This window comes from Euleptes europaea, chromosome 8 (assembly GCF_029931775.1).
Source record: "Euleptes europaea isolate rEulEur1 chromosome 8, rEulEur1.hap1, whole genome shotgun sequence".
In the NCBI taxonomy this organism is placed as follows: Eukaryota; Metazoa; Chordata; class Lepidosauria; order Squamata; family Sphaerodactylidae; genus Euleptes; species Euleptes europaea.
The window spans coordinates 48,260,694-48,288,359 of record NC_079319.1 but is presented as its reverse complement, the minus strand read 5'-3'; the positions used below and the strand labels follow the sequence as shown (position 1 = coordinate 48,288,359).

General features: G+C 41.3%; 1 protein-coding gene across 1 annotated transcript; it reads right to left on the bottom strand.

The window, feature by feature from the left end:
* Positions 1 to 637: 637 nt before the first annotated feature.
* LOC130482114 (desmocollin-1-like) lies at positions 638 to 27,325 on the bottom strand. Its single transcript, XM_056854928.1, has 15 exons — positions 27,106 to 27,325; positions 25,820 to 26,022; positions 24,871 to 24,981; positions 23,341 to 23,496; positions 22,271 to 22,415; positions 20,036 to 20,211; positions 19,537 to 19,671; positions 17,912 to 18,097; positions 14,144 to 14,403; positions 13,293 to 13,432; positions 6,210 to 6,419; positions 5,850 to 6,110; positions 4,318 to 4,442; positions 1,840 to 2,118; positions 638 to 850 (listed from the first exon to the last, which is right to left on the bottom strand). The coding sequence occupies exons 1-15, from the start codon at positions 27,323 to 27,325 to the stop codon at positions 653 to 655; spliced, it is 2,805 nt and encodes a 934-aa protein (XP_056710906.1). The 3' UTR covers positions 638 to 652.
* Between the last annotated feature and the right edge of the window lie 341 nt (positions 27,326 to 27,666).

Here is a 27,666-nt window from a genome sequence, read left to right as displayed (position 1 = left end):
CATGGTAATGTCACATTTCCATTCAATGCCTATTGCTGGAATGCACCCCTTGTACTGACAAATGTATAAAACATAAATTCAGTATTTAAAAAAATGTTTAGACATGCTGCATCTATACATTAAGGCTTTTTCCTCTCTCCCCCACAAGTTAATTTACTAATTTAGGAATTTCTGCCCAAACGATCTAGCTCATTTTAATTCAATTACTTAATTGTAAAATTTAAAGGCTTTGGTTTTTATATCTATAAATCTAAGAAATTAACAACTACTTTAACATATAGCAAATAGCATTTATTTATCTAAAACTAAAGGAAAGCATCAGATGACTCAAACAAAAACTTTCCACCACCCAAATATCTGCAGAGAAAATATGAAATCTATTTTGTTTACAAAGAAGTTTGCCTATAATGTTGACTTTACAGATGTTGAAATCTAATTCAACATTAAAAAGTAAACCAAGTCTAAGATAGTGCTGCATGTAGAACACATTATCTACCTACTGAAGTTTAGGTGCAGAAACAAGCAAACCGTAAGCGTATTTTTTGATTAACTGTTCCCACAAGAAAGGAAAAAAAAATAGACAAATCCACTGAAATTTTACAACAGCCACCCCTATGGAAAGGTCGACGTTTTTTTGCAGTCATCACCAAACTTATCTCCTTACACAGGTTTCTGCTAATGTCCTAAACTTGGGTTCCAGCTGATCTAAAAAGTCCAACGCCTCTTCTTCTTGCTGATCAGTGCAGCAGCCTACAGAGCCAGCCGGTGAGCCTCTTCCTTCATAGTTATATGAAAGGACATAGTCTTCAGAATGCTTATGCTCTTCATCCTGTCCACACAGATACACCTTCTGTATGGGGAGAGGGAAAAACACGTTATTTGTTTTCTTACACGAACATAAACATATGGCATAAAAATAATTTCGTTGATTTACCTTTCAATGTTTAATTTTTAATCAGAGTGTGTCCTCTAATGGGTTCCTATATATAAAAAATGCACATGATTGGTCTATATCTTTAGTTCTAAGAAGAATTTAACAAAAAATATTAAACTTCTACTGATCACAATAAGATGCAAATAATTTCTATCAGTTTTTAAAAATCAGTAAAGAAGATAAAAAATTATAACTATATATATTTTTAATTATAGGCAGGTTTGAGGCCTGGGGTGCAGTTCATGCCACATACTTTTTCTCAGAATGCACTACCTAAACGGCCTCTGCTATCAATACTAGTCAATACCATCATCATCACAGAACCTTCATTAGGCATTTGTTACAAACACTGAACAATCTGAAATACTACATAGTCAGTTAGCACAAATATACACAGAGAGCACACTGATAAATGGTCATAAATTTAATCAAAATAGAAATAAAACTCTTTATGACCATTCACAACCAACCCATGGATCCTAGGCAATACTAGAAGTGTTGTGAACAGTTAGATCAGAGGGTGAAAATTACAAAAATAATAATGGGAAAGCAAGCCAAAACAAACATGTAAATAGCAAATCCATGGTCAGATAGAAATCTTTACCTCTTTCTCTTTTTAAAAAAAATGTTCCCGTGCCATAGAGTTGCCATAAATCGGAAAGACTTGACGGCATTTAACACACACACATACAACCATGCCATACAAAGCAAATTTTTCTCTTTTCTCTAAATCCAAACACTACAGAGCAATGAAAGCAAAGCTTGTAAAAAACAATGACATTGCAAGCCAATGAATTCACAGTAGATCCTAAATTTCTCAGAATATATGATCCATGGTTGTTAGGTGATATTAATTCTAACAAAGGGCATATGAGCTGTTAATAAATACAGATCAGCATCCTTACCTCAGTTAGGCGAGGATGAGTGAAATTCTGCCATTCTGAATAGGAGTATCTATAGTTATCCATCATGGAATGTCCATATCCCCTTCCTGATTCCAATGTCTGATGTCCTTTGACTGACTGTAAGGTATGAAGTCCTCCTCCTTCAAATGAATCCATGGTCTGATGTCCTCCTCCCTTGACCATTTCAAAGCTCTCCTGTCCTCCAGTTTTTACTCCAAAGCCAACCCCTTGATCACTAGTAACCACATTTCCTGTTTTCACAGGAAGTATGTTTGGATCCTAATGAAAAAATAACAGGAAAAAAAGACTTTGAACTGCTTCATTAAGAGACAGGGTTAGGATCAAGTTTAAAAGGTTCTTTGGATGTTATAAACATCAAGGAAGCATGAGTATAACTTGTGCTTCTGCATACAATGCTTCTGCACATTTCAACTGGCTCATACAGTTTGACTTACACAGACTTTTCAGTGGAAGCCAATCCAGTCCCTGATTTTATTCAGCTTCAAGTAACAGACCCTGGTTTCCTCCACACAGACACAGTTCTCTGTGTGGCACTCTAACAGCGCATTCCTGATGGAATGCCTGCACCGGGCTTAAAAGGCAACGCCTCCCGGGACGCTGACGCGGCCTTTGCCAGCGTCCAGGCCTGGCACTGCCATGGCAGTGGCCGGCGACCGGTCCTGCACGCTGGCACTGGGGCCACAAACACTGGGGTGTGCAGCCCAGACACCGGCACTGAGGGCCCTAGCGCTGGCACAGGCCTTTGCTGGCCTCCAAAGGCCTTTGGTTCCGGCAGTCAGCGCATCTCAGGAATGCGTTGTTAGCTGCTGCAAATACAGAGAAATTTGCAGTGGCAAAATAACATCTACATAGCAGTTTCCCCTGCACTTTCCTGGCCTCAGCCCCCTATAGCTACCATGACCTCCCAACGCCATCAGTTCACTATATTTAAATAATTGGAAACTGAGTGTTAAAATGCTGTAATGATCTATTACAACTTGCACCCTTTCCCCTTAACTTTGCAACGGAAAGGGCTAGAAACCCTGCCCCCCCATCTTTCTCCACAATGGCTACCCAAGGCAGCCTACTTCATTCTGCTCTCTTCCATTTTATTCTCACAACAACCCTGTGAAGTAAGTTAGGCTGGAAATGTGTAACCGGCCCAAGATCATCCATTAAGCTTCCACAGCAGACTGGTGATTCAAACCTGGATCTCCCAAATCCTAACCTGAAATTCTAATGACTACACATGACTGGCTTTTGTGGGATGGCTGCTATTGAGCAGTAGCAAGCAGCCACTCCTCACTGAGTCATGCAAGTCGGGTGGTTTCAAGTCATCCGGTGGTTACTCCCTCAAAAGCCAGGACAACCCTGCAGCTGCCACCACAGCACCAGGAACTTCACTGTGCAGCTGAAGGTAAACTGTTGTCTATGCCAGGAAATATTTTTAAACAATATGGTTGTTTTAAAAGGTAGCCAGTTAAACAGACTTCAGACAAAATGTTGGAAGACTTGCTATTAAGAGTTATCCCTGGTATTTTGTGACTGACTCGATCTCCTGTGGCAGCCGTTTTGTGACTGCGCCTGATTCCAAAGGTGCCTGCATGCTAAAAAGGTCAAACACCTCTAGTATAAGGAAACAAAACTGTCAGGGCAGTAAAAAAAAAAAAAACCAAAAACAGTCTAAGGCTTGACACACACACTCATGTCCCAGATATACAGACAATTTTCAAAGGCACTGGGATGAAGTTAATTAGGAAATCCACCAATTTTACTTCCTATTCCCCACTCCTCCACATGAGCAGAAGACTTTAATCTGGTGAACTGGGTTGGTTTACACATGAAGCCATCTGGGTGACCTTGGGCTAATCACAGCTCTCTCAGAGCTCTCTCAGCCCCACCTACCTTACAGGGTGTCTGTTGTGGGGAGGGGAAGGGAAGGTGATTTTAAGCTGGCTTGATTCTACCTTAAGTGGTATAGAAAGTCGGCATATAAAAACCAACTCTTCTTCTATCATATAGTAGCACTTCAGTCATTTTCTCACTCAGGTTTGAAGTGTATCACCTTATGTTACCAGTGGCAAATGACACTTATATGTTTTGAATGTGAATGATTCAGTGGGAGCTAAGTCAGCGTTTTCTGGCCAGATCAGAGATTGACTACTTCAGGTACTTTGTTACCCCACTCTCCCACTATGCTCCTACTGATTCTTAATAACATCTTTGGTTTACTGACAGCCCTTTTTGTCTCTTGCTATTCTGGGTCACAGCAATCTGCTGACCTGTGGCTAGCTTCCTCCACATCTGTTCTTCAGCAATCAAGGGCTTACCTTTTCATCCTTTCAATCCAATTCCCTCCTCCACCCTCACTCTTCATTCCCCTCCCCTTGGGAGTCCAAACTCTTAGGCAGAACCCATTGCTTAAGGTGTCTGTACTATATAGTGATTCAGAAATAATACATTGTCCAAATAACTTACCATTACTTCTTCTCCAGGAGCTTCAGTGTTTGATATGATCAAGTTCTGGTTAGCTAAGTCATCACACACATGTTTGCTCACAGGTGCAGCACCACAGCAGCCACCACAAAGTGTTATCAGAATCACTGCAGGAAGGTGAAAGCCAGACATGAAGCAACGCTGTGTCCCATAGTAAACTCATTTATTTGAAAGCAAGCTCTACTAACTTCAATAGAACACACTTCTATGTTATGATATTTTATGTTGTGGTATTACTAATGTAAGAGTTCTTGTGTGTGACTGAAAACCCATATAGTGTCTTCTTTGTCCTGCTTCCTTCTCTCATTCTCATTCACCACCCAACCTATCTTTATCTGCCCTCATCTTTAGCTTTCCCTTTTTCCCTCCCCCGGCAGCCTCTTCCCAGGAAAACAATGTTCCATTACCTGCTGGTAACTGCGGAGTCCAGTTGCATGGGGGGAAACCAGCAAGTATAAAATGAGAAGGCATCTCAATTTCCCCTGTATCCTCCTCCCCACACTATTTCCTCTTTCCCTTCTCCTAGCCGCCCTCATATTCTCATCCTTCCCTGCTTCATTCTCTCCTTATCACCCCCAGCCAACCTAACTTTTATCTGCCCCCTATCTTCAGCTATATTTATTATACATTTACTGTATTTATGCCATCTTTCTCCACAAAGGGTGTAACATTTAGTACAGAACAGATTCAGTCCATCAGATTTACACCCACTAGCAAACATAGCTGACAAATGCTTTCTCAATGGCCACATTGCGGGGGGGGGGGGGGCTTTGCTAAGTAAGTATTGCCTGTCTTCAAGCACTAGCTTCTGTCAGTAATAGGAAAGGGGAGGGGGCAGGGCCCTTTCCAGAGCTGTTTTTGCCTTCTCGTGGGGTGAGAAATTCACTGCACAACGGCCTCAGCTCACACACCAAGCTCTGCTTCACAATATGAACAGAGGAGTTAAACACTCACTATACAGATGATGAGCTCCAAAACCAAAGCAACTTTTACACATGTTCTACATCAGTCTGAAAAGACTGTGTGAATTAACTTAAATTAATTAAAAGACTGTGTAATGCAGCTGACATTGCATACTTCATTTATGCAAACCTGGCCAGTTAAATAGAAAGGAAAAACTGCACTTACAGTAAAACCCCAGTTACCACAGTTCTAAACCCACTGACTTCAATTGACTTAGAAAGGTGAAACTCTGCTTAGTTTTGCACTGTTGGTTGTGTATTGAGCTCCTCATCCACCTAGAGATATATATACAGAAACTTGTTTCCATATGTGTAGGGTCCCTAGGCACTTTCAGGCAGGAACCTGCATAGATCTTAAAACAGGACATTGTTGTTCTGTTTGCTTGATTAAGTAACAATTGAAGTACCTATTCAATATGTAATCATACATAAATGTTAAGTAAACTAGCTTAAGTGCTTTCAGCCAGAAACCATCTGAATTTCACAGTATAGTCTTCAACTCAGCATTAATAGCACATTGTATTTCATATAAAGAAGCATAAATATACTTACATAGCAGTAATAACGATCCCAAAATCATTGCGAGTATGGCCCAAAGTCCAAGGGTAACATTAGGTGATTGATAGGGCCCCACATCTGGTTCGTTGTATCGAGGTGGGAGGGCGCCAGTACAATCACTAGGGGTTGTACAGTCACACACAAGAACTCTTACATTAGTAATACCACGGTTTCCAGCATTGTCAGATACCGAAATAGGAATATCGTAAACGCCATAGGGTATATTGTTCACTGGTTCCAGGAACACAGATTTCTCTGCAAAAGAAACAATGCAAATTAAGTGGGGAACATTATTTCATAATCATCACTTACATTGTTACTGCAGCAATAAGATTTTAGGAATGAAATACGCACCATCATTTCCTACCAGTCTCCATTCCAAGTTTCTGTCAGTTATTTCAAAAGTGAAAGGAACAGTATTAGGAGGTAGATCAGCATCCACAGCGGTAAGACAAATTGCTTTTCTGTCTCTGCACATTATTTTTTCTGGTTCAACAATTACTGGGAAATTATCATTTTCATCTTCTAGATTAACCACCACTGTTCCAGTGCCTGTTTTGCCACCTAAGAAATAGAAAAATTTTAACATTAACCTTATTGTTTTGCTATTCTAATTTTTTAAGAACAGACTTCCTGCATCTCGCCCAACTTATAATGAAAAATGTTGTATTTTCAAGCTTATTAACAAAAATATAATTGTGTGAATACTGCTTTAATAGGACATCTACAAAGAATAACTTACTAAACAATGGAACCTAAAGTTGATTCAGTAGGAATACCTGTGCCTATTGTCCGGAGGTAAGAACTACCCAGTTGTGGCTTTCACCCTCTTGGAGGGACTGTGACTCACCATCACACACACCATTGCCAGAAGAATGGCTGCCCTACCCGGCTTTTGCCAGGACGACCCACAAAATTGCCAGGACGGAGGGGAAGATTCTGGAGTGATTGGGGGGGGGGGGCTTTGGTGTTCCAGGGTGCAAAGGCATATTGTGCCTCTTGTCTGGAGTGCCAGCACATGTATCCAAAGGATACCCCCCTGGCTCCTCTACAGCCCATGCCCATATGGCTGTGAATTTTATTGGGCCCCTACCTCAAACGGCTGCCAGGCATCAGCATGTGTTGGTCATCATGGATTATGCCACCTGCTTCCCAGAAGCCATACTGCTCTCGTCCATGCAAACTGAAGGGATAGCACAAGCTTTTGTATGCTTGTTTGCACTGGTATGCCTGTTTGCATGGATCGGGGTTCCCCGGGAGATCCTTACAGATAGGGGCACCCCATTCACGTCATCCCTAATGTGCCAGTTTTGCAGTTTGTTGGGTATCAAATGTCTTTCACGTCCATATACCACCTACAAACCAATGGCCTGGTGAAGTGATTCAGTCATTCGACATTGAAGGCCCTTCTCTACAAAGTCACTGTTCACCATCCCACTCATTGGGACAAGTTCATAGCCCCTGTTTTGTTTACAGTCTGAGAGCCTCCACAGGATTGCCTTAAGTTCACGCACTTTGAACTACTGTATGGTTAGAATCCCTGGGTTTGCTAGATCTAGTCAGGGACCAATGTGATCTGGTCCAGCTGAGGCAGGCCATTTGCCGGCCAAGTTGCACTGATTGTAGCTGATTTTCTGGCCAAGTTTCACTGGGTCCAAGAGAACATACACTCACTTGTCCAAGACCTAACACTACTAGAAACAGAAGTAGAACTATGGGTCTCAAGTTCAAAAGCTCCAGGTAGGAGACAAATTCTTGGTTCATGGGTCCATCTTCCCATAACAGGACACATCACTGTGGTTTGAACAGTCACAATGACTTGTGTCCTGGGTTTGATGAATTATGAAATACAGTGCAGGCCCCAATGGGCCCAAGCCCAGCAGCTGTATGTAAAGAGCTTGGTTGGCCAACCGCTGCAATCTGACCCCAAATGTATTTACATCAAACCTCATGGATTTTTGCCTGAGGGCAAAGTGCCCTGGAGCCCCAGGAACGAGCCACTTTTTCTGTCACTCTTTCTCCCCCTCTTTTTCACCCTCTTTTTCTGTCTCTTTGTCTCCTTCCGTCCTTTTCTTTCTTTCCCTATGTCCTTTACTTTCTTTCTCCCCCTCTCTCCATTTCTTTCTCCCTTTCTCTCTCTCCCGTTTCCTCTTCCTTCCTTCCTCTCTTGCCGATCGACTGCAGGCTGCACCCCCCTGGTGCCTTGTTTGCTCGGGCCCACCTCTGGCTGCCCTCCCACCTGAGAGGGGGGAGCGGGGAAGCCCTACAGGCCTTCTGTGTGTGGCCTCCCCTGAGGTTGCCAACCTCCAGGTGGTGGCTGGAGACCCGGCAACCCTAGCCTCTCCCCACCCCCACCGGGAGATCTACACCTGGTATGGCCCCCAAATGATGTTATAAATGTGCAAATGGCCCTTGGCAGTAAAAAGGTCCCCCACCCCTGACCTATGGGGATGTGTTTTCCAGATATCCCAGGACACCCCTGTTCAAACATAACATTGACATCCTACCACGGAAAGTGGATCAAAACCCCTGGAGGCCACTTCCTCATAAACGGTGGGAGATCGTGGACCAAGGAATACAAGCCATCTTCGTCCTTGAGGTCATAGAGCCCTCCCAAAGCAAATGGAGAAGTCCCATAGTGTTGGACCCTAAACCAGATGGGTCCATCTGATTTGCATAGACTTCTGAGAAGTCAATAAAATTGCAACATTTGATGTGTACCCAATGCCCCATGTAGACTTCATGATAAGTCAACTATATGAGGCTCAGTATCTAACCACCTTGGACCTCACTAAAGGGTACTGGCAGGTTTTTGTATGGGAGCAGGAAAGAGAAAAAAACTGCCTTCACAACCTTCTAAAGTTTGTTTCAGTTTTGGACCATGCCATTTAGCCTCCATGGGGTGGCTGCCACCTTTCAATGGTTGATTGACCAAACCTTAAACTCCTATCAGGTATTCACAATGGCATATATTGATAACATCTATAGAAAGTCCTGGGATGACCACTTATAGCACCTTCATATTATCCTAAGAGCCTTGTGAGCAGCTGGAGTACAAGTAAACCTCTCACAGAACAAAATAGGGTAAACCAAAGACCAGTGCTTAGTGTATTTAGTAGGCTGCACTACTTGAAAACCAATGCAGTTCAAGATAGAGGCCATTGAACAGTACCCCCAACAGCAAAGCAAGAAGCAAGTCCGCCATTTCCTGAGGTTGATGGGGTATTATGGTTGCTTCCCTCACACACACTTTGCATCCCTCACTAGCCCCTTAACATATCTTCTATGGAAAAGAATAACAGACCAGGGTGCCAGACCATGCCAGACCATGCCTCAGGGTGAGGCAGACCTTATAGCTTGGACTTCACACAGCCTTTCTTTTTGTAGACCAAGGCCTCTAGTTCTGGATTAGGAGCTGTTACAATGACACAAAGGCCAGAAACACTCCATAATATTTCTCAGTTGGAAACGACAACCATGGGTTCAGCAGTATTCCACAAGCAACAAGAAGCCCTTGCCATCAAGTGGGATGTGGGTGCATTTCAATATTTTCTCTGCAATTATCATTTTATGGTGACAAATCATGTTCCATTGCAATTGTTTCATGCGGCCAAAGATCACAACCCACAGCTGTTATGATGGTATGCTTCTTTGTTTCCCTTCAGCTACACCATTCAACACTGCAAAGGCAGTGCCCACACCAATGCTGACTTCTTGTCCTGGATCCACAATAATGCCTTCCTGGGGGGGAGGGTGTCTGGAGGCCAGAACCCCCCCCCACTCGGGCATTCCCCCTATAGTCACAACTAACCCTCATGAAGGAACTATGATCCACCACCATGCACTGCCACTAGAAGAAGGGCCACCCCACCCAGCTTCTGCCAGTGCGGCATGTGAAGATGCTGGGACTGAGACCCAAGCCACTAGGACTGGTGCCACTGATCAGCTGGCTGGTAGGGCCCCACTGTTGAACAGCCTGCCCAGGCCTAACAAGAGGAAGCAGGCCTGGGCTGGGGGTACCAGACAGCCCCGTTGCCAAGGCCAAAAGGGGAAGGGAAAAGGTCCACAAGTGCTCAGGAGTTCTCATATGAAGGGAACTGGGTGTGTGTGGAGACCAGCGAAACTGGCCTGGGCTACATAAGGCCCTGAAACCCCAGAGTGAGGAACAGCCACTTGGGGCTGCTCTACTCTCTGCCAGGGATCTCTGCTGCAGACAGAGAAGGCAGACGGCAACCCAGCAGGAGGTGGAGGACCCAGGCGATTTGCACCTTCCTCCTCTCCATTTTTGAGGCCCACGAAGGGATGGATGGGCCAGTGCCTCTTGCTACTCCAAGTGTAGGAAACACCTCAGCTGCCTCCATGGCCACCTTGGGACTGCCGATGGGCATGCATACCAGAACCTATTTTCAGAGAGGTGTGTTTCGGATTAGATATGACAGGATCTGAATACAGCTGGTAACTCAGTAGAACTGTGTGCTAGGGTTCCTATTCACTCACATGCTGAGGAGAGAGCTCCTTCCTCATTCTTCAATTAGTTTTTAACCAAAGTTTAACATGGTAATATTTATTCACCGGATGAAGAACAAGGGATTTAAAACAGCAATGAAAAGGTGGGGGGGGGGAACCAATGGATGCTGTGATCATTGCTGGAAAGGCCAGCAAAAGGAAGCCAAATTAAAAAAAAAAAAAAGGAACAAAGGTAGAAACAGTTTCCAGCTACTATGGCAAAACCAAGAAAACTGCAGTCATGAAATCAGGATTAAGAAGGAACACGGTTCAGTTTCAATATAATGCTTATATACTGATAAGACTGGCTAGCAAAATTCATATTCTAGAAGGGAAGATATGAGTAATTTGTGTGTATGTGTAAAGTGCCATAAAGTCACAGCTGATTTATAGAGACGCCTGGTGGGGTTTTCAAGGCAAGTGATAAAGCAGAGGCGGTTTGCCATTGTCTTCCTCTGCAGAGTCCTCCTTGGCGGTCTCCTTTCCAAGTACTGATCCAGCTTAGCTTCCAAGATCCGACTATATTATACCATTCCACATCCCCAGGAAGTAATTTAGACAAGCATAATCCCCCTTCCTCAGCACTGTGATGCTGATTCAACTTGCCCTCATCCCTGTGGCTTTCAAACACAACTTTGGGGAAAGATGTAGGTCTGGCATACAATATGTTTTACCTATGTGTAGCATAAGGGAGAAAGAAATGCTATTTGGGCTTTGTGGTCTCTCTCTCAAATCTTGTAAAATACAATGGTCTTATCTTTCTGTCCCTAACTCTACAGGGTTGTTGTTTTTAAAATCTTTCTCAACAGTGATGGGAGTCAGATGGAGCTGTAGTATTTAAATTTTAATAATCCATCCAGCCAACAATTAAAGAGAAGGAGGGAGGGAGGCAAGAAAAATGTCTTGGTATACTATCTGATGAGCTGAAATGATGCCTACTGAGGTTTACAGAAACAAAATTAATGTAAACCATTCTAGTTGGTATTGTTACTAGGGACGAAAGTTTATACGAGGAAGGGAGTGGCCAAGTTCCATGGTGGCACTCACTCCTTATGCCACCCTCACCAGCTGGTCAGTGGCAGCTAGGGGACAGCGGCGGCATGAGCAGATGTGATGTTGGCAATTTCAAAGGTGGGTGCCATGGTAGGAGTCCTGCTGTTGTGTTTTGCAGGAAGCAAGTGCTACAAAATGGCAAAGATAATCATAGAGTGGTGTATGATTTGGTCTTTGTCTTCCAGGCAGTCATGGCAGTAAGTAGCTAAAGACTGGGGGGGGGGGGGAGGGGTAGAAGGCAGGCTAGTGGACAGTTGGATCTTAGCCTGTGTTTTAGTTAGGAACAAGAGGGCAAACTGGCACAAGCAGGAATTGTGTGGTCTTATTGATTGTATTGCCTTTCCCAAGAGTCATTTTTTGTTATTTTTTTCAGCAGTGAGACATGCCCAGGATCTACGTTTTCCAAACCATGCTAATTTCTCCTATGGAGCTGGTCTCATCCCTTCTTCCTGAGTCTGCGATGCAATCACTTCTGGAGAACAGCCAGAAGTGAAGGTAACAGCTCTAGGAATCGCCACAGACAGTTTCTGACCATTCCTAGAGCTACCCAATGTCACTTCTGTGTTTTACCCAGAAGTGACATCATCATGCCCGCACCATGATCAAGTTTTTTCCTACCCTCCCACTGCCACTTGGAGCAGTGGCAGTCATAGGAGCTTGGGGAAGGGAATCCACTGCCCCACCTTGGGGGTGGGGGAATGGTATCCCTACTCAGGACTGATTAAAATGGCAGCAGAGTGCTCTAGAAACTAGCAAAGCTTTGCCACTTACAAATTATTCTCCTACTTCCCTCCCCCTTTGCTCTATTTGTTAATAATTATATCTTTTGGTGTAATTCCTAAACTTGTCTGTACTTGCATAACAAAAACCTCTTGAAGCAGAATAGTTTGAAAGGTACTGAGTGCCATTTCATACAAACAGTATTTCAGTATTGAAGGCATTTCCACGTTGGAATTACTTCACCATGAGCACAGTTCCTGAGGCTTGCACAATGTTGCAAGAGCCAACAATTGTCTTCTCCCCTTGTAATCCACCTTCTTCATTATGATATGTCATGCCTTAAAACAGTTTCTCCCCCCGCCCAACTGTTTTCTAACTGTGTAATCCTAGTCTAATTGCATTCGGTCTCCTACTGACTGACTGAATTTTATTTTGCAATCTGTCTCAACTCTCAGCATGAAAGTCTGGCTAAATTAACTTAATAATAAATAAAAGTCCAAGAGCAAGCAAAACTTGCTTTAAAACATGGTGGGAAGTGGCTGAGGAGGACACAACTGGTCACCTGCTCCAGACAGTACAGAATGGTGCTAGCAGAAGGAATGTGATGCCCACAAATCTTACTCCTCCCCCAGTTTGAGAACACAAGACCTGAGAGCCGCAAAGTGCTCTCTATTTGATTATGCCAAACAAACAAGGTATTTTTCCCAAGGATAAATACTTAATATCCCTGTAAAAACTATAAAAGAGCCAAAAATTGCAAACTGAAGATTACAAAAAATAATTATACAGCATTCCAATTAGAGTAGAGAAAAAGGCCCCTTTTTGTATAGTTTTAACTATTATATACACACATAACTTCAGAATAATCTTCTGACAGTCCACACTCTCTTAAACTTCATACAAACTACTATTACCTTAACTTAAAAAAACTTACTTTTATGTAAAATTTTAAAAACATATTACATGCCAGGTAAAACAACCTGAGACAATAACCTGAAAGTTATAAACAAAAACCCTATATTTAATCTGCTGACAAATAAGGGTAGTCAATAGGTCTGAAAATCAGGGCTCAAATACTGGAAAGAGCAAATAATCTGTTTCTTTGAGGAAGTTTTATAGGGAATTACTGCAGCCTACTATAAAACAAATGGTACTCACTTCGATCGGTAGCAAAAACTGTTACATTACATTGGTAATTCTGCATATTTGGTGCATCTCTGTCTAAGAGTGTAGCAGTTCTGATTTCACCTCTTTCATCCATGGTGATCCAACCACATGGATCTTGTAATATTCCATACCTGTTAGGAATAAATGTAGGTAGCTGTTGGATATAAATAAACCACCTTAAATGTTTGTTGGGAATTAGGCTGCTGCAAACATCTCTAAAGTATCATGCAACAATCGCTTCTCAAAAGGCTTTACAGTACTGTATTAAAATATGGGGGAGGCAACTTCTGTAGCTCAAGAACTGTAGCAGCTCCTTGAAACTCAATTGTATTCATATAAATCTCTCAAGGTATATATGGATGTCCCTCCTAACTGGCTCCTTTCTCCACCTCCCCATCTCTGCTTCTTCAGAAACTAGCATTGCTTGCAACTCCCTGACTTAGAAGGAAAGGCCATTAAATCTTCATGGAATCCATACAAAAACCCTACTGGAAATGTCATATGCTGCCAGGTTTGTGTGTGTAAAGTGCTGTCAAGTCACAGCTGACATATGATGACCCCAGCAAGGGGCTTTCGAGGCAAGTGAGAAGCAGAGGTACTTCCTCTGCAGAGGCTTCCTTGGTGGTGTCCCTTCCAAGTACCGACCCTGCTTAACTTCCAAGATCTGACAAGATCAAGCTATACCATGCCACCTTCCCCCCATGCTATGAGGTAATAATATAATAAAAGTTACTTCTGTCACACATAAGCAACTCAACTGATATAGGATTATGCTTTTCCTCTCTACATGTAGAGTTTGTATTTCAATATTATGAAGCAACGTTGGCAATAAAATACAATACCTAATGTCTTCACTATTTCCGGTCTCTGGGTCCCTTGCTGGGTAGTGGCCAACCACAGTTCCACCTGGCAAACATTCCTTAACATTTATAATATACACACATGGGTCAAATACTGGTCCTTCATCTACATCCCGTACTTTGACAACAACAACACAAGAACCTGGAGAAACAGTTCTTGAATTTGGTGCTAGTACATAAGGCTCGTCATTAGTTACAGAAATTTCCAATCTTCTCTCCTTGGTTTTTTCATAGTCCAGCCCCTGGGAGGAAAAAACATTGTGTTAATAGGTTAAGCACAAGATACGCTATCATTTTTTTTGGGGGGGGACTCATTGCAATTTTCAAATGTATACCAAAAACATAATGAAGCACATCCAAAGTAACCATTTAAAAAGAAATCGGACACTCCATTGACAGTTTATGAAAGAAATGTCCCCTCGGTTTCTTTTGGAGTGCCCCCTTTACTTTCAGATAGGTCCTGCCAAGAAAGCAAGAATTTGTATGGGCTCTCCATCTCATGAGCCAGAAGTCCACCTTTTACCTTTTGTTCCATATTATTGCTCTCTGGTACTGCATGTTTTCACTTGCCATTAAAAAAATCTACAGTCTATTTTTCTTAGTTCATTTTTTAACAAAGCAGCCTCAAGGAAGGAAAGATTTTGTCTCTGTTACTACACAAAGGGAAAGACAGTCTCAGCCTTTAGGGAACAGGATATGGCAGCTCAAAGAACATGCTGTGGCAACCATGAAAACTGCACCTGGCAAGGGGAAAGACGCAACATGCAGTGAGCACACTTCATTTGAAGCTAGGCTGAACTCCTTTAAGATTGCTTTGGGTATCAGTGTCAGCTGAAGACAATCAGCCATTCTCAGCCATAAAGCAACTGCAGAAGCAATTGTACATGGTGGAAGTGTACAGACGGACACATGCCTTACCCAAGACTAAACCAAACTTACAATGACCAGCCCAGAGCACTGTTATAACTATGTTAAGCTGAGTAAAGGAAAGAGTCAAACACTGTTTTACCTAGGTTTCACAGCTGAATTCTGAAGTGAATTTCAGAGTTGTGCTCATTCCTATCAAGCATATTTTCCAGTAATTTCAAATGATGTAAAATTTAGTTTCACAAGTGGGAACCCGCAAGGACTTGAGGAAGGCTGCCTTCTAAAGTTGCCAACCTCCAGGTGGGGCATGGAGAACTCCTGGAATTACAACAGAGCTCACAATTACAGAGATCAGTGTCCCCCTTAGGGTTGCCAGCTCCAACTTGGAAAATTCCTGGAGATTAGGGGATGGAGCCTTGGGAGGGTGAGGTTTGGGAAAGGAAGGAACCTCAGCAGGAACCCTCCAAAACAGCCAATTTCTACAGGGGAACTGATCTCTATCATTTGGAGATCAGTTGCAATTCCAGATAATCTCCAGCCCACATCTGGAGGTTGGCAACCCTAGTTCCCCTGGATGATGTGGCAGCTTTGGAGGGTGACGTTTTTGGCATTGTACACCTCTGAGATCCCTCCCATCCTCAAACCCCAACCTCCCAAGGCTTTATCCCCCAAATCTTCAGGTATTTCCTACCCTGGAGCTGGCAAGCCTATCTCCTTCCCACCTAACAGCCAGCCTACCTTCAGATCCCCCCAATAACCTCTGCCTAGGAAAACTGTGGCCCAGTTGTGTGGTGCCAGCCACTGGGCCAGGCCCCCTTGCATCACAGGGAACCTTCAAAGGCTTGTGGGGTATCACCTCACTTTCCCCTGTATCTCCCTTCCCATGGTATTTCCTTTCCTCCTTTACCTCCTCCTGGCAATCCTCTTCCCTTTCCCTGCCTCCTTCTCTCCTTTCAGCCATTCACCAACCTACCTTTTATCTCCCTCCCATCTTCAGCTATATTTATCATTCATTTACTTCGTTTATACCTACCTTTCTCCACAGGGACCAAAACAGCTTACATTATTCTCCTCTCCTCCTATTTATCTGAACAACAATCCTGTGAGGTAGGTTAAGCTGAAAGTATGTGACTGGCCCTAAATCACCCAGTCAGTTTCCACAGTAAAATGGGAATTCAACCCTGAGTCTCCTAGACTCTACTCTGAATCTCTAACTGCTACACCACACTGGCATTCATAGAGTGGCTGCTGTTGAACTGTAGCAAGCAGCTACACTTAGTTTAGTCATGGAAGTCAGGTGGTATCAAGTGACCAAGAGGATGCTTCCAGGCCTAGGATTAACAATCTCCAGGTGGGACCTGGAGATCTCCCAGAATTACAACTGAACTCCAGACAACAGAGATCTGTCACCCTGGAGAAAATAAATGCTTTGGAGGGTGGACTCTATGGCATTCTATCCGGCTGAGGTCTCTCCCCTTCCAAAACCCTGCCCTCCTCAGACTCCACAACAAAATCTTCAGGAATTTCCCAACTTGGAGCTGGCAATCCTAGTCAGGCCTGGCCCAAAGGTGACCTCCATCAAAGGCCAAAATAGGCCTGGAAAGGGCTCTGCCCCTCCCCTTTGCTTTTAATGACAGAACCAAGCCTTGGAATGCTGTGGCTGTTTAGCAACCGCCACTAAGGGAATACGTTGCTTAAAGCTACAGGTGTTCCTTTTATCATTTTTGGATTTTTTTAAAGTCCCCAATGTATTTTTTTTAGATTTCACATTTTTCTGCAAACCTGGGATATTGTTCAGGCTTGTAGAAAGACCTGTGTTGCTTCTTCACAGCTCCAGTCACTGGATTTAAGGATCCAAAGATTTGGCTGACTTCACTTTTAGATTATACAACAAGTGGGGACCTGCATAACTCAGGGGAGGGAATCCCTCTCCTCCCCCTCACCTTCCAGTTCAGCTGCAGCAGGGCTCCGCTGCCACTGTGGATGGGCCCAGAGCAGCTTTCAAGCTTTGCCGCCGGCATGGCCTGGCCTAGATCAGCTCCCAGGCTCTGCCATTGCAGCTGCACAGCAGCTGCGCACTCTGGATCAGGACAGCAGGGGTTGGAGGTGAGTGTTCCATGGCCGGCCAGGCCAACGAGGGATGGAGGGATGGAGGCAGGTGCTCCATGTCTGAGCAGGCTGTTGAGGTAGCTGCAAAAGGTAGGTGCATTCTCTGCACATGCACAGAGAATGCTTTTTAAAAAATTTGGGGGGGGGGTTTAAAACCCCAATTATTTATTTTAGTTTTCAGATTTTTCTGCAAACTTGGGGAGTACCCCAAGATTGTAGAAACATGTATTTTGGGTTAGTGTGCCCTCTATCAGTGGACTGAAGTTTCTGCAGATAGGGGGCACAGTTGGGAATTAGATGTGTGAAGTTTTACATAGTGATTTCTACAGTGAAGTGTTCTTTGGCATGATACAAAATTGGAACAGTAATATGAAGTTTGTTTCTCCTTTCCAAATAATTTTTTTAAAGGTAAACGTGCTACGCAAGCACTGGGTCATTACTACAATGTTTACTAGGCAGATTTTTTTTTTACGGGGTGGTATGCCATTGCCTTCCTCAGTTGTCTACATTTTACCCTCCACAAGCTGGGTACTCATTTTACAGACCTCGGAAAACATAAAGAAGATAAAACTATCTCTGCTTTAAATGAAAGTAGACAATGACTATTCATAAAAATTAAATTCTGACATATTAAGACATATCAAATTTCCAGGAGATTAGTTCTGTCATAAAGTATGTGTTAATTATTGCTAGCTTAGGGCTAAAATCCATTCAAACCCAAAATACTTTTACAAATATAACCTATCACATTTTTGGTTTCTCATTGTCAGTTACCTTATCAATACATAAAGTCCCAACATTTGACTCTGGATTTGTCTCAATTCTAAATGCACCATCTTCATTTCCCTTTATAATCTTGAAGGTAGAATGCCAGGCTGGAGTTTTCGGCAGATCTCTGTCGATGGCACCAATCTCTATTACTGTTGCACCAACTGTGTTTTCAGGAACATACACTTCATACTAAAACAAACAAGATATTCAATTAACTTAGTGTACATATTTCAAGTACAAACAGAGTTTGAAGCTGCTGAAATCGTAAATAATACAGCCTTTATATATTGGGTTCTACGAGGAAAGAGACAAGCAATTGGAAATTTTACATGTAACCTAAATCTCTTCCTAAAGAACATTAATTGAGCAGGCCAAATTTTCATTTTCCTCTTTCTCCTCACTCCATCCCCCCACACACTAACTGATTCTGAACAGAGCAATGAGCATGTTTAGTCCACATAAGGTCATTTGGGTAGATGCTATCTTTTAGATATTTTTTTACAGCATACCCTACTTCAGCCCTAACTGTGGGTGGGCTTCTTTTCTATCTTTTTGAGAGGCACCTGAACTCTGAAGTTCAGTATTAAAGAAAGAAAGCGGAGAGCCTGTGAAGAAACATTAGAAGAGGAGAAAAATAAATAATTTGGAAATTCTTCCCCATGTACATTTCTGCCTCTAAAATTCTATAAATTGTCCAGGCTTGAGGAGGCCAATTTCCACATCACCCTCTGTTGCTGTTGTTTTGTTGTTGTTTTTCTGATTTTTTTCCCCTTTAACTGAGCTTCTTCCCATATTCTATCCCTTCTGGAACACAGTCAGTTCTCATGAGGCTATTGTTGTTTTCTTAATTTATGATCATATATGCATACCCACGGAATCTCCCAATTCTACAGATGGCCTAGTTTTGCTGCTTTCGAGAATGGTACGGGCCAATCATTTCAGTATTAAATATAGTGATGATGTATATCTTGCTATTATAGTTGCCAACCTCCAGTTGAGGCCTGGCGATCTCCAGGAATTACAATTCATCTCCAGACTACAGAGATGTTCCCCTGCAGAAAATGGCAGATTTGAAGGATGGACTTTACAGCATTATACCTCACTGAGGTCCTTTCCCTTCCCAAACTTTGCTCTACCTAGTCAATACCTCCAAATATCCATTAATTTTCCAACCCAGAATTGGCAATGCTACCTGTTAAAATTGTCTTTATAAATCCACAGGGACTTAACAGTGCAATCCTATAAAGAGTTACTCCAGTCTAAGTCCACTGAAATACATGGGCTTAGACTGAAGTAACTCTCCTTAGGATTGCACTGTTAGAGATCATATCCTAAGAAGTTTACCAGTTAACAAAGGTACAATTACATCATTAGGTTAATATCTGAATTCCTGCCACAGAAATTTTTGTCTTTGCACCAGAAGGTAAAAGGAACAGTGGAGGGAAGAGTACAAGGACAGGCTCTTTTTTGTACCACAACTAACATCAGCAGAACAAAAGTATAAGCTACAGTCTGACACATAATTATAAGGTTTATGTAATGACACAAAACACAATAACATAATATATCAAGAAATACGAAAAACACTTTAATTGGTGATATAATAAATATGAAAGCTATAGACATACCAAACCCTTTTCACACATGGGTGCATGGTCATTTCTATCTTGAAGCTGAATCACAGCTGTCCCTGTAGTGCATAAACCAAAGGGCTGACCTCCCATATCTCTTGCTTCTATTAGTAATATATATTGTTCTACACCCTGGAAAATAACATAACAAACAGTATACAGATGCGCTTAAGATGTGAATTCTTAGCTACACAGATATTCTACAGATTGAAATTTAATTATATAACTGCATTATACTGTGCATGTTATTGCACTGGCATCATATTGGTCCACACATTCAAAGATTTTTGCAAGCCTTAAATTTAAAATATGACATTTGTTCACAAAGTAGCAAGTTCTATCTCATAATAATAATTGCATAATACAAACCAGACCAGCCTTGCTCTCCACTAACTACTTGGTGACAGTGGCTCAGAAATCCATATTCCCTCTACGTACACATCCAACATTCCACCCTACCAGTAAATATTGCACCAATAATAATAAATATATTTACCTCTCTATCCAGGCCTGGGGATGCCAAAGTAATAACACCTGAATCTCCATCTATATTAAACATTCTGGGGAATTGAGGAGACATAGGATCCTGGTTCACAATTCTGTATTTCAGTTTAGTGTGTAGTGTACCAATCTCATCTCTGTCTGTTGCAGTCATTTCTCCAATTATGGTACCTGCACATACAAGTTATTAAGGTTACATTTGAAATGATGCCATATAGCATATTCCTCAAAATAGAATATTCCTCAAAAAAACGTTGCACATGAAAATGTGCACTCATGCTCACAGAAAGTAAAAAGTAAACAACACTGCTAACATGCAGTTTTTTAAATAAAAGCTATGGTCACAACGTATTGCTATTTTTCATTTCAGTTATATTGGTACTAAGAGTTTTAAAATAAGCCCTACCAAAATAAAAGCGAGCTAAGCCATAGTGAGAGGCTATATGTGTAATACCTATATCTGCATTTTATTTACGGATTTCATGTCTTACACGTGTCAATTCTAATAAAGAAAATTGCTAAAACTGATGAAAAGTTTTGATTTCTCATCACAGAAGTAGATAATCTAGGTATGATAACAAGACTTGTATCTTGATATGTCTATGGTGGTAAATACCTAAGTACAGTATCAGAGTCACTTGCTTCGCCTTTGCATGTTTAAGGGAGCACAATCTTATTATACAAAATTACACTCAGAAGAGCAACAAATACTGTATTTAAAGGTATATTAATTTGCAGCCATATGTACCACTATTTCGGTTTTCTTGCTAAGGCTGTATGTGGCACCTGCCTTTTGATAATCATTGTGTAATGCTTGTCTAAGAGCCCATTACTAACCGGAAAGGCCGAAAGTCCTTTGGAGGACAGGGAAAGGGCTGCGCTGGCATAAGTGGCTCGGCCTCCGTGCCAGTTACGCCATCCAGGTTGGCAGACACCAGCGGGGGGGCCTGGATGCCGGTCTCCTGGTTAAGAGGCAGAGCCACCTAGGGACGCCAGCTGGGCCTTCCACCAGCATCTCACCAGCACAAAGCCCTGCACCAGCATCCCGGGGGTGTTCCTGGGGGGTGCCGCCAGCTTCCTGTCCCCTTTCACCCCGGGTACGCCAACGGAGAGAACAGCGTTGCTGTGCCAATTTTTGCTGGAGCAGCCTCTGTTCTCAATGAGCAAAATGCCCCATTTAAAAAATAAAAAGCCTACAAAAAGCTTTTTTAAGCCTTTTGGCGGCCAGGGAACAGCTTTGGAGGTGCCTCGCCCACACTGTCCCCAGCTGCTGAAGGCTTAGAAATGGGCTGTAAGTCAACACAAGGAGTCCTTGATTCCATAAATATCCCACATGTACACCTAACTTCTCCTCTTTGATGTCCATACACAGCACAATGGTGAATGGTGGTTTCAGACTGCCAGTTCCAGTTTCCCATGTTGTACAAATGCAGACACACAGCATACCTAGAATTAGTTGGTCTTCCACTAATGGCGATCCTATACCCTGTGTTAATCCATGGTTAAGATTCCCAGTTTCCAGAGGAAAAAACTAACTCCAGTTAAGCTGCACACCTGCATTCACGGATGACTAAAGCTAGTTTTAAACCACTATTCCTTTACTGTGCTCCATGCAAAAAGAAAGGGGTGGTCAAAGAGGAAGAAGACAGGCATGTGCTTAAACAGAATGTCTGAATACCACTGCTATCTGCTCATCTTCCTGTTCCTGTTGGGAGAAAGCTGTAGTTACACCAGGCAGCCAGTATGAGAGGTTTTCACAGCTGCTAAGTTTGTCCTTGCCGGCTGCAGCACTATGAGGGAAGCAGCAACCAATCCTGCCCTTGTCAACCAATGGAACAGTGAAATGAACAAATTAAAGGAAAGCTGCCATCTTGCGCAGTGACATCCTCGGCTTCATGGCACATCTGACAAATATTTGGCCATGATTAAATATTAAGACGGAACTGACTAGTATGCCAAGTCCAGCAAGCATGCATTATTGAAGGAATAATAGTTTATTTGTGTGTTTATTTAGACATTTATAAACCCACCTTTCTCCTGAGGACTCAGGATTTAAATTTCTAACTTGCCGCATTTTAAGTGCAGACAATACTTTAAAAGTCCCAACTATCTCTATATAGTTATCCCACACTCGCTTAATCATCTCACCTGGTAAATATAAACCCAAATAGGAAGATTAATGTTCTTAGTATTTTATAACATCAACTGGGAAAAACAACTATCTCCTTACCAGATCTGCTGTTTTCATAAACAGAGAAAGTACAGACAGCAGGGTTAAAAACTGGGGGGTTGTCATTGTCATCCTCTACACGTATTACATGTACAAGTGGTATCTCGGGAGTATAGCCATCTAATGTCCTTGCATAGCAAATTATCTGTACCAAAAAAAAGAGTAAATATTTTTTGTTACTTGCTGATCTAAGGTGCTTTGTTTTCCATCAGGAAATACTACTGGAACAGCGAAAGTCACTGAAAGCAATGCGTTTCTTGCTCTTCAGCTCTGTTGTGGTTACTTTTTATATTTTCTAGTTTACTATTAGCATTTATATAGACTTGGTAAACTAACAATATCTTTTTTATCTTTGAGCACAAAGCCTCTTGCTTGATACATTTTTTCAGTATCATTTTCATTATCGAAGTGTACAACAGTTTTAGCCATCAAATAAAAAATTTGCTCAATACACCAGAAGAATCAGTGGCTAGTATTAGCAGGACACATTTATTTATTTATATATTTATACCTCGCCTTTAACCCTGACCTGGATAGCCCGGGCTAGCCTGATCTCTTCAGATCGTAGAAGGTAAGCAGGGTTGACACTGCCAAGTATTTGTATGGGAGACCTCCAAGGAATACCAGGGTAATGACGCCGAGGCAGCCGTGACTTGACACAGTAAAAACCATCTTTTATCCCCAGTGGGAACCTAAAAGCACTTTACAACATTGTTCTCCCATCCTGTTTTATCCTCACAACAATCCTGTGAGGTAATTTAGACTAAGAAAGAATGACTGGACCAAGATTATCCAGGGAACTACCATGGCAGAGTGAGGATTTCAACTTGAGTCTCCCAGATACTAGTCCAGCACTTTACCCACTATTCCACATGGCTCTCATATGAGCGGAGATCATTCTAGTAGTTCTACTATCCAAAATGAACATGACTGGCAATAAACACGACTGATACTTTGTCTAAAACAACACCATTCCATACATAAATAGTAATAGTAAACAGAAATCATGACTGTAAAGCATTTAATTGCAAACTACAATTTTTAAAAATTCACACAGTTAGTATTCATACCTTAAATTCTGCATATTCTTCCCGATCTATTGGGCATGTAACAAATAGATTTCCTGTTTCCCTCTCAATGTAAAAATAATTCAGTGGTGGTTGGTCAACACCTGGACCACTTATCGAATAGGTGATATTGTACTTTTGGGCTGTATCAGAAAACAGCTATAAAGAGAAGGATAAATGAAACACAAGAAAATCACCACCACTCAACTGACAACCAACTCAATAAAAATAGATGTCCACTTCAATTTTTTTTGCTACTAAAATTAGCTTAAATCCTGTAGATCTCATGGAATATAATTGAGAATTTAAACATTTATTAGAGACATTCTGAATATATCATTTAGTCTGTGATCTTTCTTAGAAGAAAGCTCTACTAAATAAAGAGGGCTTACTTTCATTTGGTGCACTCCACTTAGCAGACACTGATTTACCATGTGTTGACAGATAAGCAGTACTCTCTAGGAATCACCAGAAACTCTATAGTTGTACCATAGCATTTCCTGTGATTCCAAGAGAGGCTTCATATCACTTCCCAGTTTCCCCCAGAAATGACATCAAACTATTACCAATAGCAGTCCCCCATGTCCCAGACCCTCTGGTCTCTTGCTGGTTGTTGGGCCAGGCCTGGCAACCATACGGATAAGATTACAACATATAAACACCTCTGGTACAAAAGAGTCACAACATTTATTTATCCAGAAGTAGCAATATTCATCCTATTTGAGAACAGTATCAAGCCAGATGAAAATGTTAGGTTTTTGGCATGTATATAAATGATGTTAAGAGATATTTAGCCTGGTTATGACTGGTGATATATTGAACTGAAGGCTCCTTTATTCTGCTTATTTGAAGTGTAAATATTTATAAGATGTCACTGCAATTTGATATAATTTGTTGAACAGATATTTCTTGTATTATGTTTTTTCATAAAAATAATAATACAAATCTTATAAAATGGCAGCAGACTATCATTGCTAACCTAAGCAAGTCCACTCAGAATCCTAAAGTTTATTCAGTGGAGCTTACACCCAGGAAAGGGGTTCTAGGTTTGTACTTCATATGTATTTAGAAGCAGAACACAAGAAGAGCAGCTACCCTGGTTCATGATCACTTTTACAATGAGCAAGAGATTCTTTTTAATCTCATCTGTAATTAAGACTGTATTGGAAAGGAAATCAAGTTGTAGATGTAGCTACAGCATGTAGCGCTTTGCTACACAAGTTCCTCTTTGAACATGATCAACACACATTACTGTATACACACATTATACACTAGATCTATAAACAACTACTCATACCACTAAACTACAAAACTACTAATAATTACTCATACCAAAGTCATCACTATCTGTTACCCTAGGATAATAGCGTACTTAGGTTTTCTCAGAGTTATATTCTTCATAAAATGTATGCCTGCAAGTAAAATAGCAAAGAGTAAAATTATAATAAAAATAATAGTAAAATAAAGTAAAATAGGAAAGAAAGTAAAATAGGAAATATTCTAGTATAATCCATCCAATATATTAAAAGTTACCTGCTGAATTTGCATTGGAAAAGGTCCCAGCGAGTTTTCCATTATAGTTGTTGGAACAGGAGCCCATCTTCGTTTACTTCTTCTAAGAACAATCTCTCCTTTTTCAGGGGCCTAATTTTTAGAAGACAAACAATATCAGTACTACATTCTAATTATGTGTGTTTGTTTGGTTGTAGTCCCCATTTTTTCATCTCTTCTATGGACTAGTATTTCTGTCAGCTTCTTCTAGCACTTTCTTTTTTTCTCCTTGAACTGCCATGACATTTTGGTATACTGCTCACAGCCCAAAGTAGAAAGTTTCTAGTATTTTAATACATTTGGTAAAAGAGAAGAATTGTTTGCTACATCCACTATAACCGGAAAGAAACTATCTAGAGTTGGTGCTAAAGTTATACATTCTAACCATATTCTTCTGGTGAGCCACAGACCCATTAAAAACCAGAATGACACATTACAGAAGCTGTGTGGCTGCTGTTGAAACCAGCAAACCTGACCAGCATCTCCCCCATAATGCCTGGTATTGCAAAACACAACATAGTGATGTTGTATCATGTGGAGTTTCCCTGCCCCCACTTCATTCCATTGGGCTGCTGTTTGCAGGAGTGGGCAAACTCAAAGCGCAATGCTGTCATGTTGTGTCATGTGTTGTTGTTTTTTACCTAGATGTTACTGCAGAGAAAGGAGATTAAGAACTGTTACTTTCAATAAAAGTCATATGGCTCCTAAAATATCTAGTTCTGTTGTTCGATGAATTGCTCAAACTGCACTGGAGTCAATGAGATTAACTTGCTTCATCACAAATACCCTATTTAAATTTGTGTGTGAATCAGGAAGATAACTGTAGTTGCTTAAACAGCAGTGCACATGACATTAACAGTCTGCATGCTAAGAAACGTAACTGAAATGTACCTTGCACACATGTATCTTGATATAAATGAATATCGCTTACCTTTTTCAGATTGGATCGCAAAATGACACGCATCTGCTTTTGTACATGTTTTTGTGAGTCCGTAAGCAATATGGTAAAATTTCTGTCAGTGGAAGGCAGTGAAATGGCATTGACTGTAAACAAAGAACCATCTTCTAGAATTTCGAAGTCAGAATCACTTGAACTGATCAGGTCTGAAGTCCTGAGACACTGTTTCAGATTTACTGTAAGAAAAATTGTAAAAAGAAAGGTAAATAGCAAACAAAGCAAACAAATCTTCAACAATGGCTAGCAATCATTCCTAATTTTACTACCATGAAACAAAATTAAGAGATTATACCTAAATGTCTGAAGCTGCATCCATACTTGCAGCTACAGTAAAGTTGGTTAATAGTACTGCCACAGCATCACGCATAACATTACATTGGAGTTGCCTCTAGCTATGTCCCAACCTAATAATTTATCTGGTATCACAGTACATAAGTTTTATATTTTCAATGTTCATTGATAATTTAGCAGTCAGTAAACTTGCTTTAAAAATTGTCATTTAAAGCTAGTATCTGAATTTGAAGATCTAAGTAACAAACCATCCCTCACAGTACACTGTGCTTCAATTAGCATATTTCCAATGAGTGAAAGATCAAGGATAGATCATATCCTGTTTTGTTTGACCATACAGAGCTATGAACATTTTAAACCCCAATTATTTCACAAGCTTGCCCCCAAGTACCAACCTGATAGACCCATGTTTCCTACCATCAGGATAAGCAGGGTAAAAATCAAGCTGAACAGCTAACCAGATAGGCACAAAATCCTAAAACTGCTTAAATTTTTTTAACCCTGCTTATTAGTAAGGTTGTTGGTGGTGGTGGGTGTTTTATTTAACTTTTTAGAATCAGTAGGGGAAAAAACTACAGCTTGCTCATGTCCTCCACATTTGAAGTGCAATCCTTAACAGCTGTATATCTAAAGTCTTAGAGTTCTAGGTCCTCTGAAGTCAAGGGCTTAGAAGACTGTAATTCTGCTTACAATGGCACTGTTATGGAAATATCACAGTAAAAGCAACAACAGAAAGAAGGTAATGATTACTTTAGCGTGTTCTCTGGAGTTGCCAAACAAGCCTGGAAAGAAATATCCTGTTGCTTTAATAGAGGCTTAATGTGTAGAAATGGGCAGCTGAAGCTTTCCATGGCCTGGATGTTAAATAACATCACCTTTTAAAAATATACCATTAAGCTTATATTAAAGGTACATGACATTTTTTCCTCTAGATAGTTAGCAACCTTAGTATTCTTGCAGTTTCTCACCTCTGCCAATTAATGCCCCTGCTTCTAGTTTGGAAGGCAAATTAAAGGTCACTTTGTTGCATGCTTCACAAAATAAACTTAGTACCTGTAGAAAAAGAAAGAATTTAAAATTATATTTTGAACTTATGTACAAAAATATACTTAGAGGAACAAGCATAGTATCAATAGTTTTAGTGATGTTAAAAATACAAGCATGCATCAACATTTCACCATTGATCATGATAATAGTTTTGAAATTTACTTATTTAAAACATCTTCTGCTGCCTTTCCACCCAACTTAAGAGTCCTCAAAGGAAATCAAAAACATTAAAACCAGTTTTAAACACACTTCTGACTTATGCCAACCTATGACTTAATAACCTCCAAAACCTTTAAAACAGGGGTGTCAAACTCATTTGTTACGAGGGCTGAATACAACATAAATGTAACTTGGTCGGGCTGGGCCTAGCCTCACCAGCCCAGATAGCGTCTAGGGGGATGGCTGCCTCGAGGGCCGGATAAGAGCTCTCAAGGGGCCGGATCTGGCCCCTGAGCTGTATGTTTGACACCTCTGCTTTAAAA

Coding starts and splice junctions, on each gene's coding strand:
- LOC130482114 (XM_056854928.1), bottom strand. CDS start 27,325: ATGATCAATGGTGAAATGTTGATGCATGCTTGTATTTTTAACATCACT. Junction 18,098..19,536: donor CCATGTGTGAAAAGGGTTTG/GTATGTCTATAG, acceptor TGTTTGTTTTAG/TATGAAGTGTATGTTCCTGA. Junction 6,420..13,292: donor AGTTTTTGCTACCGATCGAA/GTGAGTACCATT, acceptor TCTATTTCTTAG/GTGGCAAAACAGGCACTGGA.